The following is a 24905-nucleotide window of genomic DNA, read 5'->3' as shown; positions in this document are numbered from 1 at the left end:
AGAAAAAGAATAGGAGATGTTTTGGGTTGAGACCCTCCTTCAACCCAAAATGTCACCTCTTCCTTTTCTCCACAGTTGCTGCCCGACCTGCTGAGTTACTCCAGCATTTTGTGTCTATCTTCAGTGTAAACCAGCATCTGCAATTCTTTCCTGCACTATTAAGGAGCATTTGGTCTGGAGGATCAAGAGCGCAATGAAACAACGCGTGGGGCTTGATTGGGAGAGCCGGAGCAAGGCACTAACCTTTTCCTAGTCACCACAAACCAAGACATCATCTCTCTCCAACCAATTATCCTACTGAACATTTCCCAACAAATTTCATGAGCCCTTAAAAATGGCAGATGAGCTAACCTTCCCTCTCATGGGCCAGACAGTGCTGAACAATGCCTGATGCTTAAAATCATGGTTCACAATCCCTGGATGCTAGCATGTACCCGAGCCAAACAGAACACCTATCTCAATGATCCTCTGCACCCAAGACTCTAAAGGCATGGTTTGAATGGGAACTCGGTAGTTGGTGGCAAAGTACTAAGGCTCTGGCATGCTTGTCTGTGGAATTCTCTGCCTCAGAGGGCGGTGGAGGCCGGTTCTCTGGACTTTCAAGAGAGAGCTAGATAGGGCTCTTAAAGATAGCAGAGTCAGGGGATATGGGGAGAAGGCAGGAACGGGGTACTGATTGGGGATGATCAGCCATGATCACATTGAATGGCGGTGCTGGCTCGAAGGGCCGAATGGCCTTCTCCTGCACCTATTGTCTATTGTCTACATGGTAAAGCTGGGGATAGAGCTTTGCCAGCTACGAATCCCACATATAATTTTGTCACCTATTCCTTCGCTCCATATATGCTGCCTCACCCGCTGAGTTTCTCCAGCATTTTTGTCTACCTTTTGGTGACAAGCAGACACATTTTCAAACTATCATGGTTATTCAGCACTGTTACTAGATCTTGCTGCTGAGTTATCAGGGAATGAGAGGGTAGACAAAAGTGCTGCAGCAACTCAGCGGGTGCGGCAGCATCTATGGAGCGAAGGAAATAGACAACGTTTCGGGCCGAAACCCTTCTTCAGATTAATGGAATGAGAGGGTGGGAATGTGGGGAAAATAGTTATCATGGAATAATTAGTGGGGGAAATGTGATCGAGTTGTGAGCAGTGTTAAATTAGATGGGCCAAACGGCTTCCTCCTGCATCATTAAAAAATAGGATATATAGGAATAATTCCTTTAAAAACTGCCATTATAAATGCACATAAATGCAATTGTATCTCAGTCCCATTTTTCATTTGACTTTAATCACATTTTTATGTGTTTGAGGCAAAAACCTGGCACCTTAAGTTTATGCTGCATGCCCACAAGATCAGAAACACAACAATTGGGCGGCAGCTGGTGCCTCACAGCGCCAGAGACCCAGAATCGATCCTGACCTAGAGTGTTGGCTATGTGGAATTTGCACGTTCTCCCTGTAACACCGTGGATTTCCTCCATGCTCCGGTTTCCTCCCACATCCTAAAGACGTTCAGGTTTGTTTCTTAATTGGCTTCTGTAAAATTGACCCTAACGTGCAGGGAGTGGATGTGAAAGTGGGATAGCATAGTGTGAAGAGGGGGTCTGTGGGCACTCAGTGGGCCAAAGGGCCTGTGTCCATGCTGTATCTCTAATCAAAATCAGTATAGAAACATAGAAACATAGAAAGTAGGTGCGAGAGTAGACCACCAGGTCCGTCGAGCCCGCACCGCCATTCGCTCATGGCTGAACACTAAACAGACACACTTACCCACAAACAGTAGACACAAGACACAGAACACAAGACACTACCCTCCCCTTTATACCGCTATCACCCCTCTCCACCCCAAAAACCTCGTGATCTCCTGGGAGAGGCAAAAAACCGGATAAAAACCCAGGTCCAATTCGGGAAAAAAATCCGGGAAATTTGTCTCCGACCCCAATCCAGGCGATCGACACTTGTCCAGGAGATCACTCAGGTCTTACTATACTAACCATACCTAGGTCCATATCCCTGCCCTCTCCCCGTAGCCCCTTATCCCCTTGGCAGCTAAAAAACCATCTATTTTAGTCTTAAATATATTTAAAGTTTCTGCTTCCACTGCTCCCTGGGGCAGTGAATTCCATAAATTAACCACCCTCTGGGTGAAGAAGTTCTTCCTCATCTCCGTTTTAAAAGAGCCCCCCCTTATTCTGCAACTATGTCCCCTAGTTCTAGTTTCCCCGATCATTGGGAACATCCTCGGTGCATCCACCCGATCAAGGCCTCTCACGATCTTATATGTTTCAATGAGATCGCCTCTCATTCTTCTAAACTCCAAAGAGTAGAGTTCCAGCCTACTTAACCTTTCCTCATATGTCAATCCCCTCATTGCAGGAATTAATCTTGTAAACCTTCGCTGCACTGCCTCCAGGGCTAGTACATCCTTTCTTAAGTATGGACCCCAGAACTGTACACAGTATTCCAAATGTGGTCTCACTAATACTGTGTACAGCTGCAGCAAGACCTCCGTGTTTTTATACTCAATCCCCCTAGCAATAAAGGCCAAAACTCCATTGGCCTTCCTGATTGCTTGCTGCACCTGCATACTAACTTTTAGTGATTCATGTACTAATACCCCTAGATCCCTTTGCGTTGCATTACAACGCAGCTCCTCCTCATTTAGAAAATAACTTGCCCTATCATTTTTTTTCCCAAAGTGAATGACTTCACATTTATTAGTATTAAACTTCATCTGCCAAGTTGTTGCCCACTCACCTAGCTTATCTATATCCTTTTGCAGACTCTTCCTATCCTCCTCATCCCCTACTTTTCCTCCCATTTTTGTATCGTCCGCAAATTTTGATATATTACACTTGGTTCCCTCCTCCAAATCATTTATATAAATTGTGAACAACTGGGGTCCCAGCACCGACCCTTGCGGAACCCCGCTAGTTACCGGTTGCCATCCCGAGTATGAACCATTTATCCCCACTCTCTGCTTCCTATTTGTTAGCCAATCCTCTACCCATGCTAATATATTACCCCCAATCCCATAATTTTTTATTTTTAGCAATAGTCTCTTATGTGGCACCTTGTCAAAAGCTTTTTGGAAGTCCAAGTATACCACATCCACCGGTTCCCCTTTATCCACCCGGGTTGTTACTTCCTCAAAGAATTCGAGCAGATTCGTTAAACAGGACTTCCCCTTCACAAAACCATGCTGGTTCTGTCCGATGAAGTCATGTTTATCCAAGTGCCCCGTTAGTGTTTCTTTAATAATTGTCTCTAACATTTTACCCACCACCGATGTTAGACTAACCGGTCTATAGTTACCCGCCTTCTGTTTACTTCCTTTTTTAAATATAGGTGTTACATTGGCCATTTTCCAATCCACTGGGACCGTTCCTGCCTCCAGGGAGTTTTGGAAAATTATCACCAATGCATCCACAATCCCCACCGCTATCTCCCTCAAGACCCTTGGATGTAATCCATCAGGCCCAGGGGATTTATCCTCCTTCAGTCTCATTAATTTCCCTAATACCACCTCCTTGGTGATCTTAATAGTATTTAGCTCCTCCATTCCTACCGCCCCCTGTTTATCCAGCGTTGGAATATTTTTTGTGTCTTCTATGGTGAAGACTGATACAAAATACTCGTTTAATGCCTTTGCCATTTCCATGTTCCCCACCAACAACTCTCCAGTCTCACCCTCCAATGGACCAACGTTCACCTTAGCCACCCTTTTTCTTTTTATATAGCTATAAAAACTCTTACTATTAGTTTTTATGTTGTTTGCTAATTTCCTTTCATAGTCTATTTTCCCCGTCTTAATTAATCTCTTAGTTATTTTTTGCTGACCTTTAAATGCTATCAGGCAAATACACTGATTTGAAGATGCATTCCCCTCTGGCTTTTCAAGCAAACTATTCAAACTCACAATCAAACTGTACAGCATAGCCCGAGTTGTTCAGCCATCAACTGTTTTTAGCTGCATGGATACGGGCTAATCATAAGCTCATTCAAGTAACTTTTAAGTGTAATCAGAGTTTTAGCCTTAATCACCTTTTCAGGCTGTGAGCTCCAGAACCAATTTACATTGCCCTGCCCTTCAGTTCCAAAATACCATTCCTCACATGAAAAAAAAAGCTTTTCCTAAAATACCCATGATACTTCTAAACCACCAGTCACCCCTTCACCCTGCTTCGGGAAATAGCATGATTAGGAAGGACATTTACACATCAATAAAATCTTCCTCCAGCCACCTCTGCTTCATAGGAAAATTATGTGTTTTCAAGAGACTTCCTGTCACAAAGCATTGACATGCATCAATGAACAAAGTCCATGAGAGGTTTAACACAGCAGCAGAGGAAGAAACCTATACATACTGTATTGGAAAATGAATACACTTTGACTGTATAAAAGTGAGGAATGTTTAAAATTACATTTCACGAATGCTTAGTTTCATCTTAATGTATCTTGGGAAACATTTTGGGATATGTTATATTCACAACTTGACATATGGCAGCAGATATATTAATCAGGCTCATGCATCTTTCCCAAAAAACGCCACCATGTGTGTTTTGCTCACTGCGTGTCAAAGTCGGATTCATGTTAGTGCTCGAGGACTAATTGTTATTTTTGTCACCAGCCCTCCGCTCTATCATGGAGGGCAGGATGGAAACAGGCCGATTCGCTGGCCATTCCTCGTCCAACAATTTCACTTAACCATATAGCCTTGAATAAGCTTTAAACTTACATTTATGGTAGAAGAATTACTGGAAAGTGATAATCCTTCCAAATCCGCAGCTAATCTTGACGTCTTTGCTGGCTTTGGGACCGCCACTGGTGTTGACATATCGGAGACTAAAACAGGAACAAATCCCAATTAGGATTTTTTTTTTAATAACTTAATGAAGAAAGTTGACCGATAGAAATTCTTGGTGTTGCTGACATTTGTTTTTTTTAAATGAAAAAATGCAAATAAAAAAATGGAGTCATAATTTTACCAAATCAAAGATAAATCGTAAAATTAGTTGATCCACAAAGTATTTTCTGTGATTGACAAAGCATTGACTGCAGTTGCCTGAAGAGTCTACTGTCACAAATGTTCATGATGAATTAAATGGTATTCAACTGTTTAAGTGTCCAGTTCCAACACATTACTTTTCATGTCTTAGTATAAATACTTACGGTCAACCAGATCGAGCAGTGAAACGTCCTGCTTGATGGTGCCCATGGCCCGTGGCACTGATTTACTCTCCTCTTTCTGTCAAGGAAGAACATTTATTTGTAAATAGTCATTATTATCAGATAGTCGGAGAAAATCATACTTAAATTCAAGAAGATTTACGGCAAAATAAAAAAGCCAAAATATATGTTTAGGATTGGGAGGGGTAGGGGCGAGAGTGTTACAGATCTGCAAAAACAAACTTATTTTTCCTGCAGGATTTAAATATAAGTAAAGTCCTTTTCAATAGCAATCAGTTTATTTATATTTGTTGATTGAGTTTAGAGATACAGCGCGGAAACAGAGCCTTCAGTCCATCGGGTCCGCAGCAACCAACGATCATGCGTACACTAGTCCCACGTTATCCTTGTATCGCATCTTGCACAAGCAGGGCAATTTACAGAAGTCAATTAACTTAGGTCTCTGGTGCTGCAAGGCAGCAACTCTACCACTGTGCCGCTGCAAGCTAAAGGCTGTATGTTATATTGTTAAACGGAGTATTATTATAGACAATGGACAAAAGACAATAGGTGCAGGAGTAGGCCATTCGGCCCTTTGAGGGTTTCTATTGCACCAGTGTCAATAGAAACCATTGTTAAATCCAATGGCCACTTGTGGTACAAGACAAATGGTGTTGCGATTACTGCGGGGAGGTGATAAGGAAACCATTTTTTCTTAGGAAGTTTTCTCATACCAAGTCAGCTTTTTTTCAGTTTATTAATTTCTAAAGTAACTTTTAAGTCCTTCTCCATGACACAATTGAAATTACGCTAGAACCAACTCGGCCGCATAATGCAAATAGTGTTCCCTAAAACATCACTGTTACGGAAATACATTGTAGCAGGAGTACTGAATTTATAGGCGAAATCTAGTTGAGTAGTTCCTTATTGTTTTAATTTTGCAGCATTTTGTTAACATTCTTAAGAGGATTATGAATTACATTTAATACAGACTCAATAGCATTTATTTCTCAGGGTATCTTCAAAAATATATAAAAATTAAGGGCGCTTAAGAAAGAACTGCAGATGCTGGAAAAATCGAAGGTAGACAGTAGACAAAAAATGCTGGAGAAACTCAGTGGGTGAGGCAGCATCTATGGAGAGAAGGAATAGGCAAAGTTTCCCACCCCCCCCCCTTCCCCTCCACCTTCCCAGCCCTCCCACAAAGCCTACCGTCACTGCCTTTTTCTTTCTTCCCCCCCCCCCCATCAGTCGGAAGAAGGGTCTCGATCCAAAACATCGCCTATTCCTTCTCTCCATATGTGCTGCTTGATCCGCTGAGTTTCTCCAGCATTTTTTGTCTACCTTTAAAAATTAAGGACTATGGTTTAAAGTATTAGATTATACAAATTTTACTCCAAATCCTTCAACCCAAGATGTACGGTTTTATATCAAATGTATGAGCATTTTAATGCAACATTTTTGTTGGTCGCCACTATATATGTGGAGGTAGACTTGGTTAGAGTCTGCAGTTTAATCGCTCCAGGGTTTGGATGAGATGACAGTCTCTCTGTGATGCCACAAAGGATCCAAAGAAAAATGAGTTTGGACAGTCTTAATGCAGTTTCGAACAGGGCAGAGGTCGACAGCAAAAAGAAACTGCCTGTCATTTAGGAGTCCCAGGTTAGTTGATGTGAGAAATTGAAATGTCACACTGGTGAATCAGGAAAGTTCTTAAATTCAAGATAAAACAATGCTGAATTGAGTGAAATTATAATTTGCTTCCCATTTCAGATATAGCTAATCTGCAAGTATTTTACATTAACATAAAATACAGCTACATTTAAAGTGCGAAGAGCTTCATCGAGAGCAATAAAATTCACAATTACTCTCTTTTAATAAATGTTACAAAATTTCAGAACATATTTATTACTTTCTATTAATAAATGTTATAAATTTTCAGAACATAAAGCAATTATATTTATTAAAAAATTGCTCAGAAACTTAGCTCAACTCTTTCTAACTCACTGCAGCTAATGCAGCTCTGATTCTTGGTTATACTTGTTATTGCGAGTCAAACAATGCATTAGGGAGCCAATGACAGAAATAACCCATCCTTGTGCATGTTTTTCTCACCTTTACCGAAGACATGATAACTTTTGAACATAGGGATCTATAGATTGCAAACTTATCCCATGGGTGAATATTCTGTACACAGGGACGGACAGCGAGAGCTGACAAAATGCTCAATTATAGCCAAATTGATAGCTCAGTCATTTTTGGTCTCATTCAACGTCGACATCTGTGGACTTTCTATCAGAGGGACAAGCTGGATATTAGCATGAATCCAAGCTGAACTTTCTCTCTCCAGCTAGAGGATGCTGATGCCAAATGATACAATACCGTATAGTTTGGAGATACAGTGCGGAAAAAGACACTTCGGCTCAGCGAGTCCGCACCGACCAGTGATCCCCGTACACTGGCATTATCCGACATACTGGGGACAATTTTTACCAAAGCCAATTAACCGACAAAGCTGTTCGTCTTTCGAGTGTGGGAGGAAACCGGAGCACCTGGTGGAACCCTCTCCAAGACAGACGTGAAGCTCACCGTTTGACCTGTTTTTACAAAATGTTAAATGGTCAGCTCGACATAGACTACAAGACCTACACCAACCCCAAACCAATTAGGAGCAGACGAGGGCATTCGATCCAATTTGTGATCCCAGCTACAAAGACAGATGTATACAGCAATTCGTTCTCCCCCAGCACAATTAAAGCATGGAATAATCTCCACCCAACTATAGTTACCCAACCAGATGCAACTAAATTTAAAGTAGCTCTTTCTTCCCAATAACCCTTTCTGGCTTAAGCCCTCCCTTCACCACCTCCAGTTTAAATTCCATTTGGAATATTTTGGAGGACCAAGAAACCAAGAACCACCTGGGGAAAACCCACGTGGTCACAGGGAGAATGCACAAACTCTGTACAGACTGCACCTGTAGTCACAATCAAACCCGGGTCTCTGGCGCTGTAAGGCAGCAGCTCAACCGCTGCGCCACCGTGCCATCCCAATGAAAATGTGAAAATAGTGCAATAGTATAATACTGTAATATTGGACACAGTGTTGTTTACAGTGTTTGGGGTATGTAGTTCAACCATTCTCTGATTTATGTATCCAGGTCATTTAAGAGCTACCCCTTGGCTGTATAAAGACAAGGGAGCTTCATCCTTTGCACTGCCATTTACATACATTAGCAGCTGCAGCAAGATATTGCACAGCACTCTGGGAGTCTGAACAGAGTTATGCTATCAATTGGAGAAATGTTTTTCAATTCTGGCCACCTCATCATGGGAAGAATATGGAGAGACTGGAGGAGATTTACAAGAATGTTTCTTGGGATAAGGGACAACAGATACAAGAATGCACTGGCGAGGTCAGGATGAAAGAGTTAGTTATTAATCGATTGTTGTCATATTTAAGCTCTCCTGTTGTAAAGAGCCAATTGCTATTGCATTGATAGCCATCAGATCTGCGAGAAACAGAGTATGCCGATGTAAGGCAATGTGATGGCGATGGTGGCATTGGCAGATTTGCAAGTGACGCAGGGCTGGGTGACTGCGAGCTGTGGGAAGGATGCTCTGAACTGAGGGTGACCACAGGCTATGTACCCACTGGTGGTGCGACTCAAGTATGGAAGTTTCACCTACAGGCCCTCAGTGATTAACTAATTATGTATACACAGCAATTAACCCATGCCTTGCCAGGTCTGCATTCTAAGGCACGAGAAGCGCAGAAGACACTACCAGTTGAACACAGGGTTGAGTTGATACTGTCAGACTACATACTGATAAGGTATTGGGACGGAAGAAATTGAAACTGTGTTGAACAGAACTGTACCAAGTGGTATCAACAATATCAACCGCCAAGAAGATTGAAGATCACCTCGTTGGATTAATCTGAGTGACTGTAAATGGTTCGGAGAACCAAGAAGGACAATGTGGCTATTGACCCTACTTTTATTCTGGGGTTGGACCTACTCTGTTTTCACTACAGCATCTAGTAGTTCCCGAGTGATTAAGCCGCGGGTAAATGGGACCCGTAGATATGGGGGGGGCATGTATGATAATTAAAGGATGGTACAAAACCCTGTTTAAACCAGGGTGGAAGGTGAATTAAACTAAGGCATGGAAGATACCTTGTTTGAGAATAACGAGCAATTCCCATGTACCATTAAATACCTAATGTCATTGCAACTGCCCAGAGAACGGGGTATAGTTTATTCGAAGGAATATGTGGAATGATAATTCACTATGGATCTATTGTACTGCCAATCGCGGTATTAACCTGTGTATTGAAATACCTGAGACTTCCTTATGTACTGAAATGTCTGAAGCCTCTACTATGTACTAACCAAGGACTGTAATGGTTATCAGATTCTGATAAAAAGGAAGGAATGAAAGAGTTAGTTATTAATCGATTGTTGTCATATTTAAGCTCTCCTGTTGTAAAAAGCCAATTGCTATTGCATGATGGGATACTTGGCCAAAATCATCATGGCAAAGTTTTTTTTTAAACTTAAGTTTAATAGTTCACAGTTAAGAAAGGGGCCAAGGGAGATTACTAATGCCATTTGAATGCCTGGCTTTTGGCAAAGAGTGAAAAACAACTCCATATTCGTAGGTGGCTGATGGTCCCTGGTACATTACCTCATGCAATTGATATTGTCTGCAGGTATATTAACCCCGGTTTTCTGGTATTTCTATGTGTGTTGCTGGAGTACTCAGAAATGTAAACTGTTGCCTCTGGGTCTCTAGAACTACACCCGTCAGACGTTAAAAATTAAAGCTTTTGTATGGTCTTAACAATTTGTACTTTGTCTGTTTTTAAGGAAACTTTTTCAAGGACGCTTTTCTTCGAAGGAGAGAACGCCAAATGGAGATCTGACAAAAACTTATAAAACAATGAGGAATCTAGAGAGTGTATAGTGGGAGGCTGTTCCGTTTGGTGGAGAAGTCAAGGACTAGAGGTTGGAAGCAAAATACTGCAAAGACTGGAAATCAGAAATTAAGCAGAAAACTCCAGAAATATTTTGTAGTTTAGGTGGCATATCTGCAGAGATGAAAACAATGGACATTTCAGATCAACTATGATTGTAGTCAACTTGTAAACAAGGAGAAATTGAAATAAACTAGAATTTGTAGTGCACTAGATCAACTAGGATTGTAGTCAACTTGCAATCAACTATTAACCATATAACCATATAACAATTACAGCACGGAAACAGGCCATCTCGGCCCTACAAGTCCGTGCCGAACAACTTTTTTCCCTTAGTCACACCTGCCTGCACTCATACCATAACCCTCCATTCCCTTCTCATCCATATGCCTATCCAATTTATTTTTAAATGATACCAACGAACCTGCCGCCACCACTTCCACTGGAAGCTCATTCCACACCGCTACCACTCTCTGAGTAAAGAAGTTCCCCCTCATGTTACCCCTAAACTTCTGTCCCTTAATTCTGAAGTCATGTCCTCTTGTTTGAATCTTCCCTATTCTCAAAGGGAAAAGCTTGATCACATCAACTCTGTCTATCCCTCTCATCATTTTAAAGACCTCTATCAAGTCCCCCCTTAACCTTCTGCGCTCCAGAGAATAAAGACCTAACTTATTCAACCTATCTCTGTAACTTAGTTGTTGAAACCGAGGCAACATTCTAGTAAATATTGATTGCCTCAAACTAGAAAAAATTGAAGGCAAGTCTGATTTTATAAAGGCAAAGCAAGAAGTGTATTAATAGGAGCTGAAAATGTAAGATCTAGAATAGAGAAGAGGAGAAAAGAGATTCAATGAGAACAGGATTGATGGAATGCAACCAATCTTTCCCAACAGGCTAAAAAAAATTGTGGGCCATTAATGTGCGGCCCTTACCTTCCAAATCAAATATTCTAAAGTGTTTCAAAAGACATCAACCGAAGAACATAATATTGGAAAGGACAGCTAAAAGTCTGGTCAAGTAGTAGTTTCATAATAGTCTTATTGAAGACAGGGAGGAGTAGGGATAATAAAACACAAGGAAATTGCAAATCATAGAACATGCGTATCTCAGGAGACATTAGACAATCATAGGGAAGAGCAAGGGTAATGCATACAAGGCCAATCGAATCATCGTCAGGATTTAAAGAAATATGTAAAGACCAAATCCATGAAGAAAATGAAACAGAGGATGAAAATTAAAAAATTGACTCCATGTCCTCAAATATGTCAATGAAGACATGATACAGAATTGGCAAGAATTTCAGCAAAGATGCACCATATCAGAATATCTGATCAGCTGATCAGGGCGGAAATGAGAAGTGTCTTTGTCCAAAGAATAGAAAATCCAGAAGCTCAGTGGATTCACAAGGGGCTCAGACATTTAAAAAAAAAATCTGTGCAGCAGTACTCACCATGATGTTGCGAATGGCAGCCCCATACGGACATATGGGGTCCGCACAATACCTGTGATATTTGGCGCCTGCCATTTTTCTTGGCCATTTATAGAGGCAGACGTGACCCAGCTATTGCTGGGTGCAGATTTTCTCCGGGCGCAATATCTGCTGGTGGACGTGAGGGGACAGTGCCTTGTCCACGCTTCTACGCTCGAAGCAATGTCCTTGCGCCTGGCTGCATCTGTTGTGCCAATTCACAACCTGGTGGCGGTGGTGGACAATATTTAGGCACAAATTTTGGCAGAGTACCTGGCTAACCTGACCCCTCTGTTTGACTTGATCAACCCAAAGCATGGGGTCCAACATCACATTCTGACTTCAGGACCATCGCTTCGCGCCCGCGCCCGCAGACTGGCCCCCGACAAACTCCGGCTTGCGAAGGCAGAGTTCCAAAAGAAGGACGCAATGGGAATTGTCCGGCGATCGAACAGCCCACAGGCCTCCCCTTTGCACATGGTGCCCAAGGTCTCCGGCGGCTGGAGGCCTTGTGGCGACTACCGCCGCCTGAATGATGCTACGATTGCAAACCGGTACCCCGTCCCACACATTCAGGACTTCTCTGCCCATCTAGCTGGAACTAAAGTCTTCTCCAAATTCGACCGGGTCAGGGGATACAATCAGATCCCCGTGCGACCGGAGGATGTGGCCAAAATGGCGATCATCACACACTTTGGGCTTTTCAAATTTGTGTGTATGCCCTTCGGCCTTAAGAACGCCGCAGGCATTCTAACGTCTGATGGACACTGTGGGACGGGGGCTGGATGGTGGGGCACATGCTGTGGGACACATCCTGGTGGTGAGTCATTCACGGCAGGAACATTGCGCACACCACCGGTTGTTGTGCCAGTGCCTGAGCGAGTTCAGGTTGGTATTAAACCCGGATAAATGCCAGTTTGGACATCGGGCCATCGACTTCTTGGGCCATCGTGTGACGCAGCACGGCGCGGTCCCTCTACCAGACAGGGTGGATGCCATTCGCTGGTTTCCACGGCCAACCACAGTGCGGGGCTTGCAGAAATTCGTCGGAATAATAGTTCTACCACCGATTTGTGCCGGCGGCGTCGAGATTACTGCGGCCGCTATTTCTGTTGTCAGGCAAGCGGCGGGACGTGCAGTGGACTGACGTTGCCGTGGCAGCCTTCGAAGGGGCGAAAGAGGCATTGGCTCGGGCGATGATGCTGGTACATCCACTGGTCGATGCCCCTACAGCACTAACTGTGGATGCCTCGGCCTCTGCGGTTGGTGGTGTATTGGAACAGTTTGGAGACGGTCACTGGCGGCCTCTCGCTTTTTTCAGTCGCCAACTCAATTCGGCGGAGCATAAATACAGCACGTTCGACCGGGAACGGCTCGCTTTATAATGAGGCATTTCCGTTATTTCCTGGAGGGCCGGAACCTCGTTGCATTTACTGACCATAAGCCCCTCACTATCACCTTTGCCAAGGTGGCCGACCCTTGGTCCGCTCGGCAGCAGCGCCACCTCATCGCTATTTCCGAGTTCACGACAAACATCCGCCACATCGCCGAGAAAACTAACCTGGTCGCGGAAGCCTTGTCCCGCCCGGCTGTTATGGCCGTTCTCGACGCATCTCCAGGAATCGATTACTCCACTTTGGCAGCGGCACAGCTAACGGACGAGGAGATGAGAACGTACCGCACTGCCATCACAGGGCTGGTGCTCGAGGATGTGCCTTTGGGTTCCGCTGGCATCACCGTCCTGTGTGACATCTCCACGGAGCAGCCGCGGCCTATTGTTCCGCCGGCCTGGTGTCGTTGGGTTTTCGACGCCATTCATGGTTTGGCCCACCCATCCATCCGGCGACAGTGGCGTTGGTTGCTGCAAGATTCGCATGGCACGGATTGCCGAAGCAGGTCGGTTATTGGGCCCGGACGTGCATTCCCTGTCAAACATCGAAGGTTCAGCGGCATGTCCGGGCGCCAGTTCAAGACTTTGCGTTGCCTCACCGACGTTTAGACCACGTCCACGTGGATATCGTGGGGCCGCTGCCTCCATCCTGCGGCGTTTTACACTTGCTTACGGTGGTGGACCATTTCACCCGGTGGCCGGAGGCCTTCCCGCTTGTCCATACCTCGACCATGTCATGCGTGCGTGCCCTGGTGGCCTATTGGGTTGCCAGTTTCGGGATATCGCTGGACATTTCATCTGACCGGGGTACCCAATTCACGTCGGAGTGGTGGTCAGCAATGGCTCGCCTGTTGGGGCTCAGCTCCACCGCTCATGGCCTATCGCACCCAGTGGAATGGGTTGGTGGAACGTTTCCACCGCCGGATTAAGGACGCTTTGAAGGCTCGCCTCACCGGTCCCGGTTGGATGGACAAGTTGCCGTGGGTCCTGCTAGGGATTGGCACCGCCCCAAGGGAGGACTTGCAGGTTTTATCAGCCGAGTTGGTTTACGGCGTTCCACTGACCGTGCCCGGGGAGTTTATCCCAATCGCTGGCGGCCCCCAGTTGTCGCCGTTATCCATGTTGGTCTGACTGCGGGAGAGGGTCGGCGCCCTGTCTCCTGTCCCAACGTCTCGACAGGGTATCGCTCCATCTCACGTGTCGCCGGCTCTTGCGGACTGTCAGTAAGTCTTCCTCTGCCGCGACGCCCACAGGTCGCCCTTGCAGCGCCCTTATGAAAGCCCTTTTCGGCTGCTACGGCACGGGCCCACGACTTTTGAATTGGACATGGGGGGTCGGGGGGGAAGACCGTATCGATGGCTTGTTTGAAGCCGGCCCATTTGGACCTGAGAGAGCCAGTCCAGGTGGCCCAGCCTCGCCATCGAGGGCATCCACCATCTCGGGTCCCACCTAGTTCATCCTTACCAGAAAATAAACTTTTGTGTGGGGACGTACATACGAGGTCCAGCCACCTTGTTCGGCTGCCTGTCCATTTTTGTGCCTCCGGTTCTGGGGGAGCAGGGGTAATGTGGCGGCACTGGGCGATGAGCCACGCACTGTACATAACCTTCGACTCTTGGGGGGGGGGGGAGCGGATACGTGTCCCAATGACGAGAGACAGTGTGGTCACGGGTGCCCCTGGGGAGTATTTAAGGGTTAATCGCGTCAACAGTGTTGGTGAGTGAGGAGAGTTAGTGTACAATAAAGAACCAGTATTTCGGACAAACTTCGAGTCTGCCTCGCTCTTTAACGGACAACTCCGCGTCCGCTACAATGATGTCAAGTTAGGAAAAGGGGAAGTACAACGAGATCTGGGTGTCCTTGTACATCAGTCACTGAAAGTAAGCATGCAGGTACAGCAGGCTGTGAAGAAAGCTAATGGCACGTTGACCTTCATAACAAGAGTACAGGAGCAAAGAGGCCCTTCTCCAGTTGTACAGGGCCCTGGTGAGACCACACCTGGAGTATTGTGTGCAGTTTTGGTCTCCAAATTTGAGGAAGGACATTCTTGCTTTTGAGAGAGTGCAGCGTAGGTTCACAAGGTTAATTCCCAGGATAGCTGGACTGTCCTATGTTGAAAGAATGGAGCAACTGGGCTGGAATTTTGAAGGATGAGAGGTTATATTATTGAAACATATAAGATTAAGGGATCGGACACGCTAGAGGCAGGAAACATGTTCCCGATGTTGGGGAGTGCAGAACCAGGGGCTACAGGCTAAGAATAAGGGGTTGGCCATTTAGAACGGAGATAAGGAAAAACATTTTCACACAGAGTGTTGTGAATCTGTGGAATTCTCTGCTTCAGAAGGCAGTGGAGGCCGATTCTATGGATTCTTTCAAGAGAAAGTTAGATAAAGTTAAAGATAGCGGAGTCAAGGGATATGAGGAGAAGGCAGGAACGGGGTACTGATTGTGGATGATCAGCCATGATCACAGTGAATGGTGGTGCTGGCTCAAAGGGCCGAATGGCCTACTCCTGCACCTATTGTCTGTTGACAAAAAAAAAGGCGTAATTCACAACAGAAATCTTGGCTTTGATTTCAAGAGGCAGGAAGCATTGCTTCAAGTTTATGAACACTGGCAAGAGCATTAGCATCAGTTTTGGGCATCAAACCATCTTGAACAGATCACTGCCCAGTATTTCTCAATAATCACATTGTTCAACTGCCCACGAATCTCATGGAGTCAGTCATACAGCGTGGAAATGGGCCCTTCGGCCCAACCTGCCCACGCTGACCAACATGCCCCATCTACACGAGCCACACCTGCCTGAGTTTGGCCCATTCCATCTATCCTATCTGTGTACCTGTCTAACTATTTCTTAGACATCGCAATAGTACCTACATTAGTATCTCATTAAACCTGTGTCGAGCACCCAGAGAAATCCTTTTGAAAGCACATGGCCTTTCTAACATGGATTTCATTGAAACAATTAACACTGAAAATTTGAAGAGCTTGATAGCTGGCTCGCGGCAGAAGGGTGACAACGTTGCCAGCTGGAGGCACAAACTGACCTGAATTTAACACATGGTGAAATAGACTTAAAACAACACAAAATCTACTCCTTTACCAACATTCCTTGATCCCCATTTCATAATCTGTGAGGGACAGATTGCATACAGAATGCAGCACAGCACAGCACAGCACAGGCCCCTCGACCTACAATGCCCGTGCCATATTCTCCTCTGCCTGCACATGGTCCATATCCCACCATTCCCTGAATATCAATGTGCCTATCTAAATATCTCTTAAAAGCGATTGTATATGCTTCAATAACCACCCGCGGCAGTGAGTTCCAGCCATCCACCACTCTGCACACAATACTCCAAATGCAGCTGATTCAAATTTTATAAAGCCGCTACATGACTTCCCGACTCTTATACTCAATGCCCCGACAGATGAAGGCAAGCATAACATAGAAACATAGAAAAAAGGTGCAGGAGTAGGCCATTCGGCGCTTCGAGCCTGCACAGCCATTCAATATGATCATGGCTGATCATCCAACTCAGTATCCTGTACCTGCCTTCTCTCCATACCCCCTGATCCCTTTAGCCACAAGGGCCACATCTAACTCCCTCTTAAATATAGCCAATGAACTGGCCTCAACTACATTCTGTGGCAGAGAATTCCAGAGATTCGCCACTGTGTAAAAAATGTTTTTCTCATCTCAGTACTAAAAGATTTCCCCTTTATCCTTAAACTGTGACCCCTTGTTCTGGACTTCCCCAACATCGGGAACAATCTTCCTGCATCTAGCCTGTCCAACCCCTTAAGAATTTTGTAAGTTTCTATAAGATCCCCCTCAATCTTCTAAATTCTAGCGAGTACAAGCCGAGTCTATCCAGTCGTTCTTCATATGAAAGTCCTGACATCCCAGGAATCAGTCTGGTAACATATGCCTTCTTTACTTGTGTTGCCACTTTCAGGGGAGCCACGAACTTGGACCTCAAGAACCCTCTTGTACATCATTGCTGCCAAGAGTCTTGCCGTTAAATGTATGCTTTTCCCTTACATTCGACCTCCCAAAACGCAACACCTCTCGCTTGTAATTGTGCAACTCACGCAATCAGTTCAATCAGATAAACTTTTAACAATTTATTTTACTTTAATGTATCATTAGTCCGCTCTACACAAAGAAATGGATGTGTAGTTTAATTTTAAAAAGTCTGAAGTAAAAAGAAGCAGATTATTTTAACAAGAGTGACAATCTCAACTGTCAGGGATGTTAAATACCTCAGGTTTATATTTTTCAATGCATTTGTCTAAAATGTCAGATGTAACTATTTCAATAATAAAAAATTCTATTAAAGAAGAAAAATGCATGACAATCCAGTCACCAGCTACCTCGATTTCCCTGTGACAGACAGACAAAGTAACAGTCGCCGAAAAGGCTTAATAACAGAAACAAATAATGAAGTTAAAACCATATCCGATCAAATATTCCTGAATCAGAGATTCATTCTGGTAATAGAGATGGAACCTAGATAAGTGCATTTGTGGCACAAAGCCGGAGAGTGAGGATTTCTCCAGCTCAATGCATAATTTATAGCCTATGCTTGCAAACTGTGTAAAATGAAAATTTCACACCACAGCACGAGCAATGGAGCTGCTGAGAAGGCAAATGAAATCGTATTTTACTGTGCAAATTTTATTTCTTACTCTGCCCACATTTATACACAATCATTGACAAACGAAATGCATTGACAGGTCTCCCACTGATACCACTTTGTTCACACTTATAAACAGATCGGACAGAAAGATATAGACAATTTGTTTCTTTATATTTAAAAATAAGGATCAGAATTTTTTTTTTCAATACTCGGTGCCTGCACTAGATTCATTCATGAAGGCACCATGCGCCTGTTTATTTCCCTTTGTATGATCACACAATCATCATAGCAACCATGTTTCCCTAAATTATGCATTTGAATGTTAGTCCATGCATTTTGTTTTCAATGGTACTTTGTCACATGTATCTAAGTACAGTGAAATTTATTTTTTGCATTTAATTTAATAAAAACCTTATTATAGGTAGTAAACAATAATACTCAAGTACATGAGTGTAAGAATAGAGGCAATACGCAAAAGTCACCACATGAACTATTAATCCTGAATGGCCCATTTTTCTCATTAAATCCATTTTGTTCTGATTAGGACACATTTCGGCTGAGCTTCATGAAATATTTGCTTAAGGAATTGTCGTGTTCATCAACTGAGCTTTCCTAATATAGACAAGTCAAAAGTCAAGTTTATTCGTCACATACACATACGAGATGTGCAGTGAAATGAAAAGTGGCAATGCTCGCGGACTTTGTGCAAAAAAAACAAACAAACAAATAACAAACTACAAACAGAATGGACCAGAATCACATATTCTTTTACATATTACATATTGTGGGAGGAAGGAATAAGGAAAAAAACAGCAATTTAAAAAAAACAGTAGATTGGTACAGTAAAGTTTGTCCCTGGTGAGGTAGGAGTTTACAGTCCTAATGGCCTCTGGGAAGAAACTCCTTCTCAACCTCTCCGTTCTCACAGCATAGCAACGGAGGTGTTTGCCTGACCGTAGCAGCTGGAACAGTCCGTTGTAGGGGTGGAAGAAGTCTCCCATGATCTTATTGGCTCTGGAGTTACATCTTCTGATGTATAAATCCTGTAGAGGGGCGAGTGAAGTTCGGCCGAACGCACTACTCTCTGCAGAGCCTTCTTGTCCTGGGCAGAGAGTAGTGTGTATTCTTGTAATTCTTATTGAACGACAACTCTTTCAATAAGGGCTCAACTTATTAAAGTTGAGGACATTGGTTCTGTATCCAACATGTCCTCTTGAACTGTATTTGGATTTTCACAATGTAATCATTTATTTTTAAGAGCATCCTTAACAACAAGATCCCTTATGGGCCTGTCCCACTTTGGCGATTTTTTCGGCGACTGCCGGCGACTGTCATAGTCGTAGCAGGTCGCCGAAAAAACGGCGACTGGACCCCCCTATGTCAATGTCTACAACAACCTACCGCCTAGTCGACGTCCAGCTACGGCAAGCTACCGACAACCGGCGACCCATTAGGACGTCCACCTACGACCACACCTATGACAACCTACGACAACCTATGTCCACGCGCGACAAGCTACGACAAGGTAAGACAATTCAGTCGCTGGCACCTGTCGCCGGCTGACGTAGGTAGTCGCCAATGGAATTCACCGAAGTCAGCACCGGCGACAACCTACGTCATCCTGGTGACAACCTACGTCATCCTGGTGATAACCTACGATGGCACCGACGTCAGGAGAAGTCAAGCTACGCTCATTGGCGTCAAGCCAACTGTCGCCGAAAAGTTTAAAACATTTCAAAATCCAGCAGCGACCAGAAAAACGCTACAATTCTTTGGGCTGAGACTACTCACGACCATACAGGTGACACCCCGGCGACCATGTGGGGACAGCATAGTCGCCTAAAAAAAATCAGGGACAGGGACATTAATCAACCTATCACAAGACACATGTCTCTAAAATAGTCTACTCCTGGATAGATTCCATAACATATTACTCTGAGAAATGTTTCCCGACACATTTTGCAGAATAAAACTACCCATGATAATTGTAATTCTTTTCTTACATGCTTTTGATATTTCTCTACTTACTATTTGCCTTAATATGTCGAAACAACTTAAGCGACTCTTTGTGGAGTTTGCACATTCTCCCTGCGACGCATGGGTTTCCTCCGGGTGCTCTGTACAATAGGTGCAGGAGTAGACCATTCGGCCCTTCGAGCCAGCACCGTCATTCAATATGATCATGGCTGATCATCCACAATCGTTCCTGCTTTCCCGCCATATCCCCTGAATCTGCTATCTTTAAGACCTCTATCTAACTCTCTCTTGAAAGCAGCCAAAGAATTGGCCTCCACTTTCCTCCCACATCCCAATGACGTGCAGGTTTGTAGGTCAATTATACTCTGTAAATTGTTCTGATGTGCATGGAGTGGATGTGAAAGTGGGATAACAGACTAGTGTGAACCAGTGCAATGGTCAGCGTGGACTTAGTGGGCTGAAGGACCTGTTTCAACGTTGTATCTCTCAACTAAATGGGCCGCATAGACCACTCTCAACCACATCTTTTTTCTCCCTACTATACAAAATTCCTACCTAAACAGATTGCACCCGTTTCATTGATCAGTCCACAGATACTGTCTTTGATCAACATGCCTCCTCCTCCTTTTAGCCTATCCTTATGAAACAACAAATAATTTGGAATATGGAGTTCCCAATCCCAGTCACCCAGCAACCACATCACTGTAATAGCTATTAAATCATGCTCATGTATTTCTATTGGTGCTGTCAACTCATCTATCTTGTTACAAATGCCTCGTGCATTCAGATAAGGAGCCCTAAGCTTTGACTTTTTACAATTGTTACTTTCTCTGCTTTCAATTTCTGCTGCGCATTTCTGCTTACATTTTCTGCCCTTCCTGTCAGATTTGATTTTCATTCACCCCTTAACTTCTCTGTGCTATTGCCCTCTCGTTTCTTTTTGATTTATTAAACGTCCCCTCTCTTGAAAAAGCAACCCCTCCCCCCCAACTAAAATTAGTTTAAAGGCCTGTCTGTAAATCCCAGTGATGTGATTCATCAGAACACAGGTCCCATTGCAGTTCAAATTACTCCAAACCAGTGCCGGTCCCAGTGCCCCATGAATCAGAACCCATTTCTCTTACACTAATCTTTGAGCAACGCATCTTTTTTAGCCTCTGTCAAATTGCAATACATTATATAATTGCACAAGATCAAATAAAACAAAAGCACTTTTCCACACAATAAAGTTTAACTTTAGCTTACAAGTATTTCTAGGAACTTGCAGATCACCCTGCAGAATTTTACAAGTAAAATCTAGGAACTTGCATTGACATTTATCTCCAAGTGCACATTGGATCTGAAGATCCAAAATGACTGACGCATCGAGATTGAGACTTCCCAAACGCTCCTTCGATCTGGCAGAATGTCAGCTTGGCAGGAGCAACAAATTCAGGACATGTTTGGAACATATCTAAAGAATGGTACAGCACAGGAACATGGAATAGTACAGCACAGGAACAGGTCCTTTGGTCTACAATGTTTCTGTCGAACATGATGCCAAGTTAAAAGGACCTCATCTGCCTGTACCTAATCCATATCCCTCTATTCCCTGCACTTCCACATGCCTATCAAAATATCCCTTGAACATCACTGTTGTATCTGCCTCCATTAACACCCCTGGCAATGCATTCCAGGCCCCCATCATTGTGCAAAACAACTTGTCCCAGCCAGTTCCATAAACTTCCCTCCTCTCACCTTATAGCTATGCCTGCTAATGTTGGACCTTTCCACCCATATTGTCTATTGTCTTTAAGAAGGAACTGCAGATGCTGAAAAATCGAAGGTACACAAAAGTGCTGGAGAAACTCAGCGGGTGCAGCAGCATCTATGGAGCAAAGGAAATAGGCAACGTTTCGGGCCGAAACGTTGCCTATTTCCTTCGCTCCATAGATGCTGCTGCACCCGCTGAGTTTCTCCAGCACTTTTGTCGACATTGTCTATTGTCTTAGAGCTATGCCTGCTAATGTTGGACTGTCCACCCTGGGATAATGGTTCTAACAATCTTCCATATCTATGGCTCATAATTTTGCACACATATTATATACATTTTATATAACTATAATGAAAGTTTAAACTAAAACTTCTATGCATTAATGATAAAGATATGGTGTAAACAAAGTCTTTAGTGTAAATATGTAGACGTGTTTCATTTGACAGAGCCCTGACGATGTTGCATGAATGTTTCCCCTGGTGGAAGTGTAGTAGGGACTGCATTCTCATGACAAGGATCAACAAGACTGAGAGGAGGAGAAATCCAACAGAAGGTATGAATTTTAGAAGTCCTCCGTTGCAGTAGGTCAAATAATTATACTCAAGGCTCAAAAAGAATTTGAAATTATATGGATGCAAGGTTTATCGAGGTTTTGCTAAAAAATAGAGCCAAGGGGTCAAAGATCATTTGGGCAGCACAGTGGCGCAGCAATAGAGTTGCTGCCTTCCAACGACAGAGACCCAGGTTCGATCCTGACTACGTGTGCATGTCTGTGCGAAGTTTGTACGTTCGCCCCGTGACCTGCGTGGATTTTCTCCGGTTTCCTCCCACACTCCAAAGAAGTACAGGTTTGCAGGTTAATTGCCTTTGTATAATTGTAAATTGTCCCTAGCATGTGTAGGATAGTGTTAGTGTGCAGGATGGTGCCGAAGGGCCTGTTTCCGCACTGTATCTCTAAACAAAACTAGACCAGTTAAATGGCAGCACAGGTTCTACTTCCATTTCTATTTCTTTCATTAAAAAAACAGAAAATATTGGAAACACTCGGGTCAGGTAGCATTTGCGGAAAGTAAAGGAAAATTAATATTTTAGGCTGGAGGCCCTTAATCAGATCCTAAGTGTGAACTTTGTTTCTTTTTCCACAGATGCTTCCTGACCTGCTGAAAGTTTCCAGCACAAAAGTTTTCTTGTTTATCGTAAAAAAATCTGAAGTTAATTTCAATCTCAATCTTGAGAAAATTAAAATTTAACAAGTTTTAATCAATATAATTTACAAAAGAAAACATTGCAATTATAAAATGTCATCAGGTATTTCAAATGCAAATGTGCCAGTAAATAAATTAGAATATTAATAGGAACCTGAGGCATAACTTTTTCCATCTAAAGAGTGGTGGGTGTATGGAACGAGCTGCCAGAAGTAGTAGTTGAGGCTGTTACTATCGCAACGTTTAAGAAACATTTAGACAAGTACATGGATAGGACAGTTTACTGGGATATGGTCCCAACACAGGCAGATGGGACAAGTGTAGATGGGACATGTTGCTCAGTGTGGACAAGTTGGGTCGATGGGCCAGTTTTCGCACTGTATGACAACAAAAACTTTTCATTGTACCTCAGTACACATGACTATAAACTAAACTGAACTGAACTCTTTGAAAATGGTCCCGACCTGAAACATCACGTATCCATCTCGTCCACAGATGCTGCCTGACCTGCTGAGTTACTCCAGCACTGTGTTTTAGTTGAATTCAATATTCTTCCGGAAATTCACAATGTATTTTAACATTACTCCTCTATGAAGCATTTTCTGATACGGATCATTAAAATTATCGATATGCACGAGAATTTTCATCCCAACCAATGGCAGTTTGCTTATTTATCTTCGTCAGAATATGGCTGGACATGTGGAGTTGCTCACCACTTGCTGAGCTAGCACACCCACAACTACGTGCTTACTGGTAAAATCAGTCCCTTACACTTCAGGGAGCAAGGAGTCGGCAGGCCTTTCTGTAAATGAGCATAAACTGCTGGGAGGAGGATGGCATCTGGCTTGTGCGTTGCAGATAGTGGAAGGGCTCAGGGAATTCCAAGAGATACGAGAGACTGGGAAGAAATGGGTTCTCTCTCAATTTGAGCTGACCTGGGCATGTGTGGCGGGATGTCAGGGGAGGGGGCCATGTGAAAAATCTGTGTGACATGTTAATTGGAGAACACAGAACAGTGCAGCACAAGAATAGGCCCTTCAAAGTCTGTGCCAAACATAATGCCAAGACCAACTCTTATCCGCCTGCACATAGCTGATATTCCTCCATTCTCTATATATCCATGGGGCTTAAATCTCTTAAATGCCACCATTGTATCTTTCTCAACCAGCACCCCCTGGCTGTGTGTTCCAGGCACCCACGGCTATTCGATGCAAAAAAAAAAAAAAGTGATCAGCGCATCTCCTTTAAACTTTGTCCCTCTCACCTTTTTATTTATTTAACCTTTATTTAACCAGGAAAAGTCTCATTGAGATTAAAAATCTCTTTTACAAGAGAGTCCTGACCAAGACAGGCAGCAACACAGTTCCACAGTTACAGACAATAATTTAAAAACAACAGAGAACATATAAATAGAGTCACAGTCAGAACATCATCAAACAAAGCATGTACAGACAGAAGAGCCCACTTCAACATCATTAAGAAGGGATTTAAATCTGTTTAGAGAAACCAGCTCCTTAAGTTTCGGTTCATTCTGCAGCTGGTTCCATGCGAAGGGAGCAGCATAACTAAATGCCCTTTTCCCCTTAAAGCTATGCCTTGTAGTCTTTGATGTTTCCATCCTGGAAAATAGTTTCTGTATGTCCACCCTATTGTGCCTCGAATTAAATGCTTTCTTCAATTAGTTCTATTTATTATAATGCTTGTGTTAATTTATTTAAATAATATTTAAAATGTTCAACATATTTTAACTGCAAGTTTTGATCCTGTACACAAGGTACAGAGTGAAATAAAGTAAAATTGCACTAGCTGAATTGAAAATACTTTGACAGGGAAGTTTGCAACTCTGCTGGCTATTTGTTTTATTCACCACTCAAGGTTTCTGGAGCTGAAATTACTTAGAAGTGGAAAGGTACACGTTGATTAGGGGAATACCATATTCAAGCCAGTATAACATCAATCCCACGCTGAGAAAAAAAAACATTAACTGAAATAAAATGGTCTTCAATATTATTCTCTACTCTGCATTCCACCTTGGCTCTGGCTTACAATTACATTCACACTTTTACCGACTAAACCTGGAGGAAATGAATGTTCAGGCTGGTAAATGAGGACCATTGGCTGCTCTCTGGATGATGTTAAGCAGTTACTCACCGAGGCTCCTTTGCCAGCTTCTCAAACCCACAAACGACAAAGAATAATAATACTTGCTAAGAGGAATTCTACGACCTGTCGCTTCTCCTCCAATTCTCACTTCATTCAGACATGGTAATAGTATTTTTGTTGCAGACACTGTAATTCTGTTACACTTGGC

The 24905-nt window shown here is 43.5% G+C and overlaps 1 protein-coding gene across 1 annotated transcript in view; it reads right to left on the bottom strand.

The window, feature by feature from the left end:
* ap3b1 (adaptor related protein complex 3 subunit beta 1) overlaps positions 1–24905 on the bottom strand; it is a 242097-nt gene that overhangs the window by 93510 nt on the left and 123682 nt on the right. Inside the window, exons 21-22 of the mRNA XM_033018603.1 lie at positions 5176–5251; positions 4742–4848 (exon numbers count right to left, since the gene is read on the bottom strand). Coding sequence (XP_032874494.1) covers positions 4742–4848; positions 5176–5251 — 183 coding nt within the window. The remainder of the gene's footprint in view (positions 1–4741; positions 4849–5175; positions 5252–24905) is intronic.

Source organism: Amblyraja radiata, chromosome 3, assembly GCF_010909765.2.
Source record: "Amblyraja radiata isolate CabotCenter1 chromosome 3, sAmbRad1.1.pri, whole genome shotgun sequence".
NCBI lineage: Eukaryota > Metazoa > Chordata > Chondrichthyes > Rajiformes > Rajidae > Amblyraja > Amblyraja radiata.
This window is presented reverse-complemented; position numbering and strand designations above follow the sequence as displayed.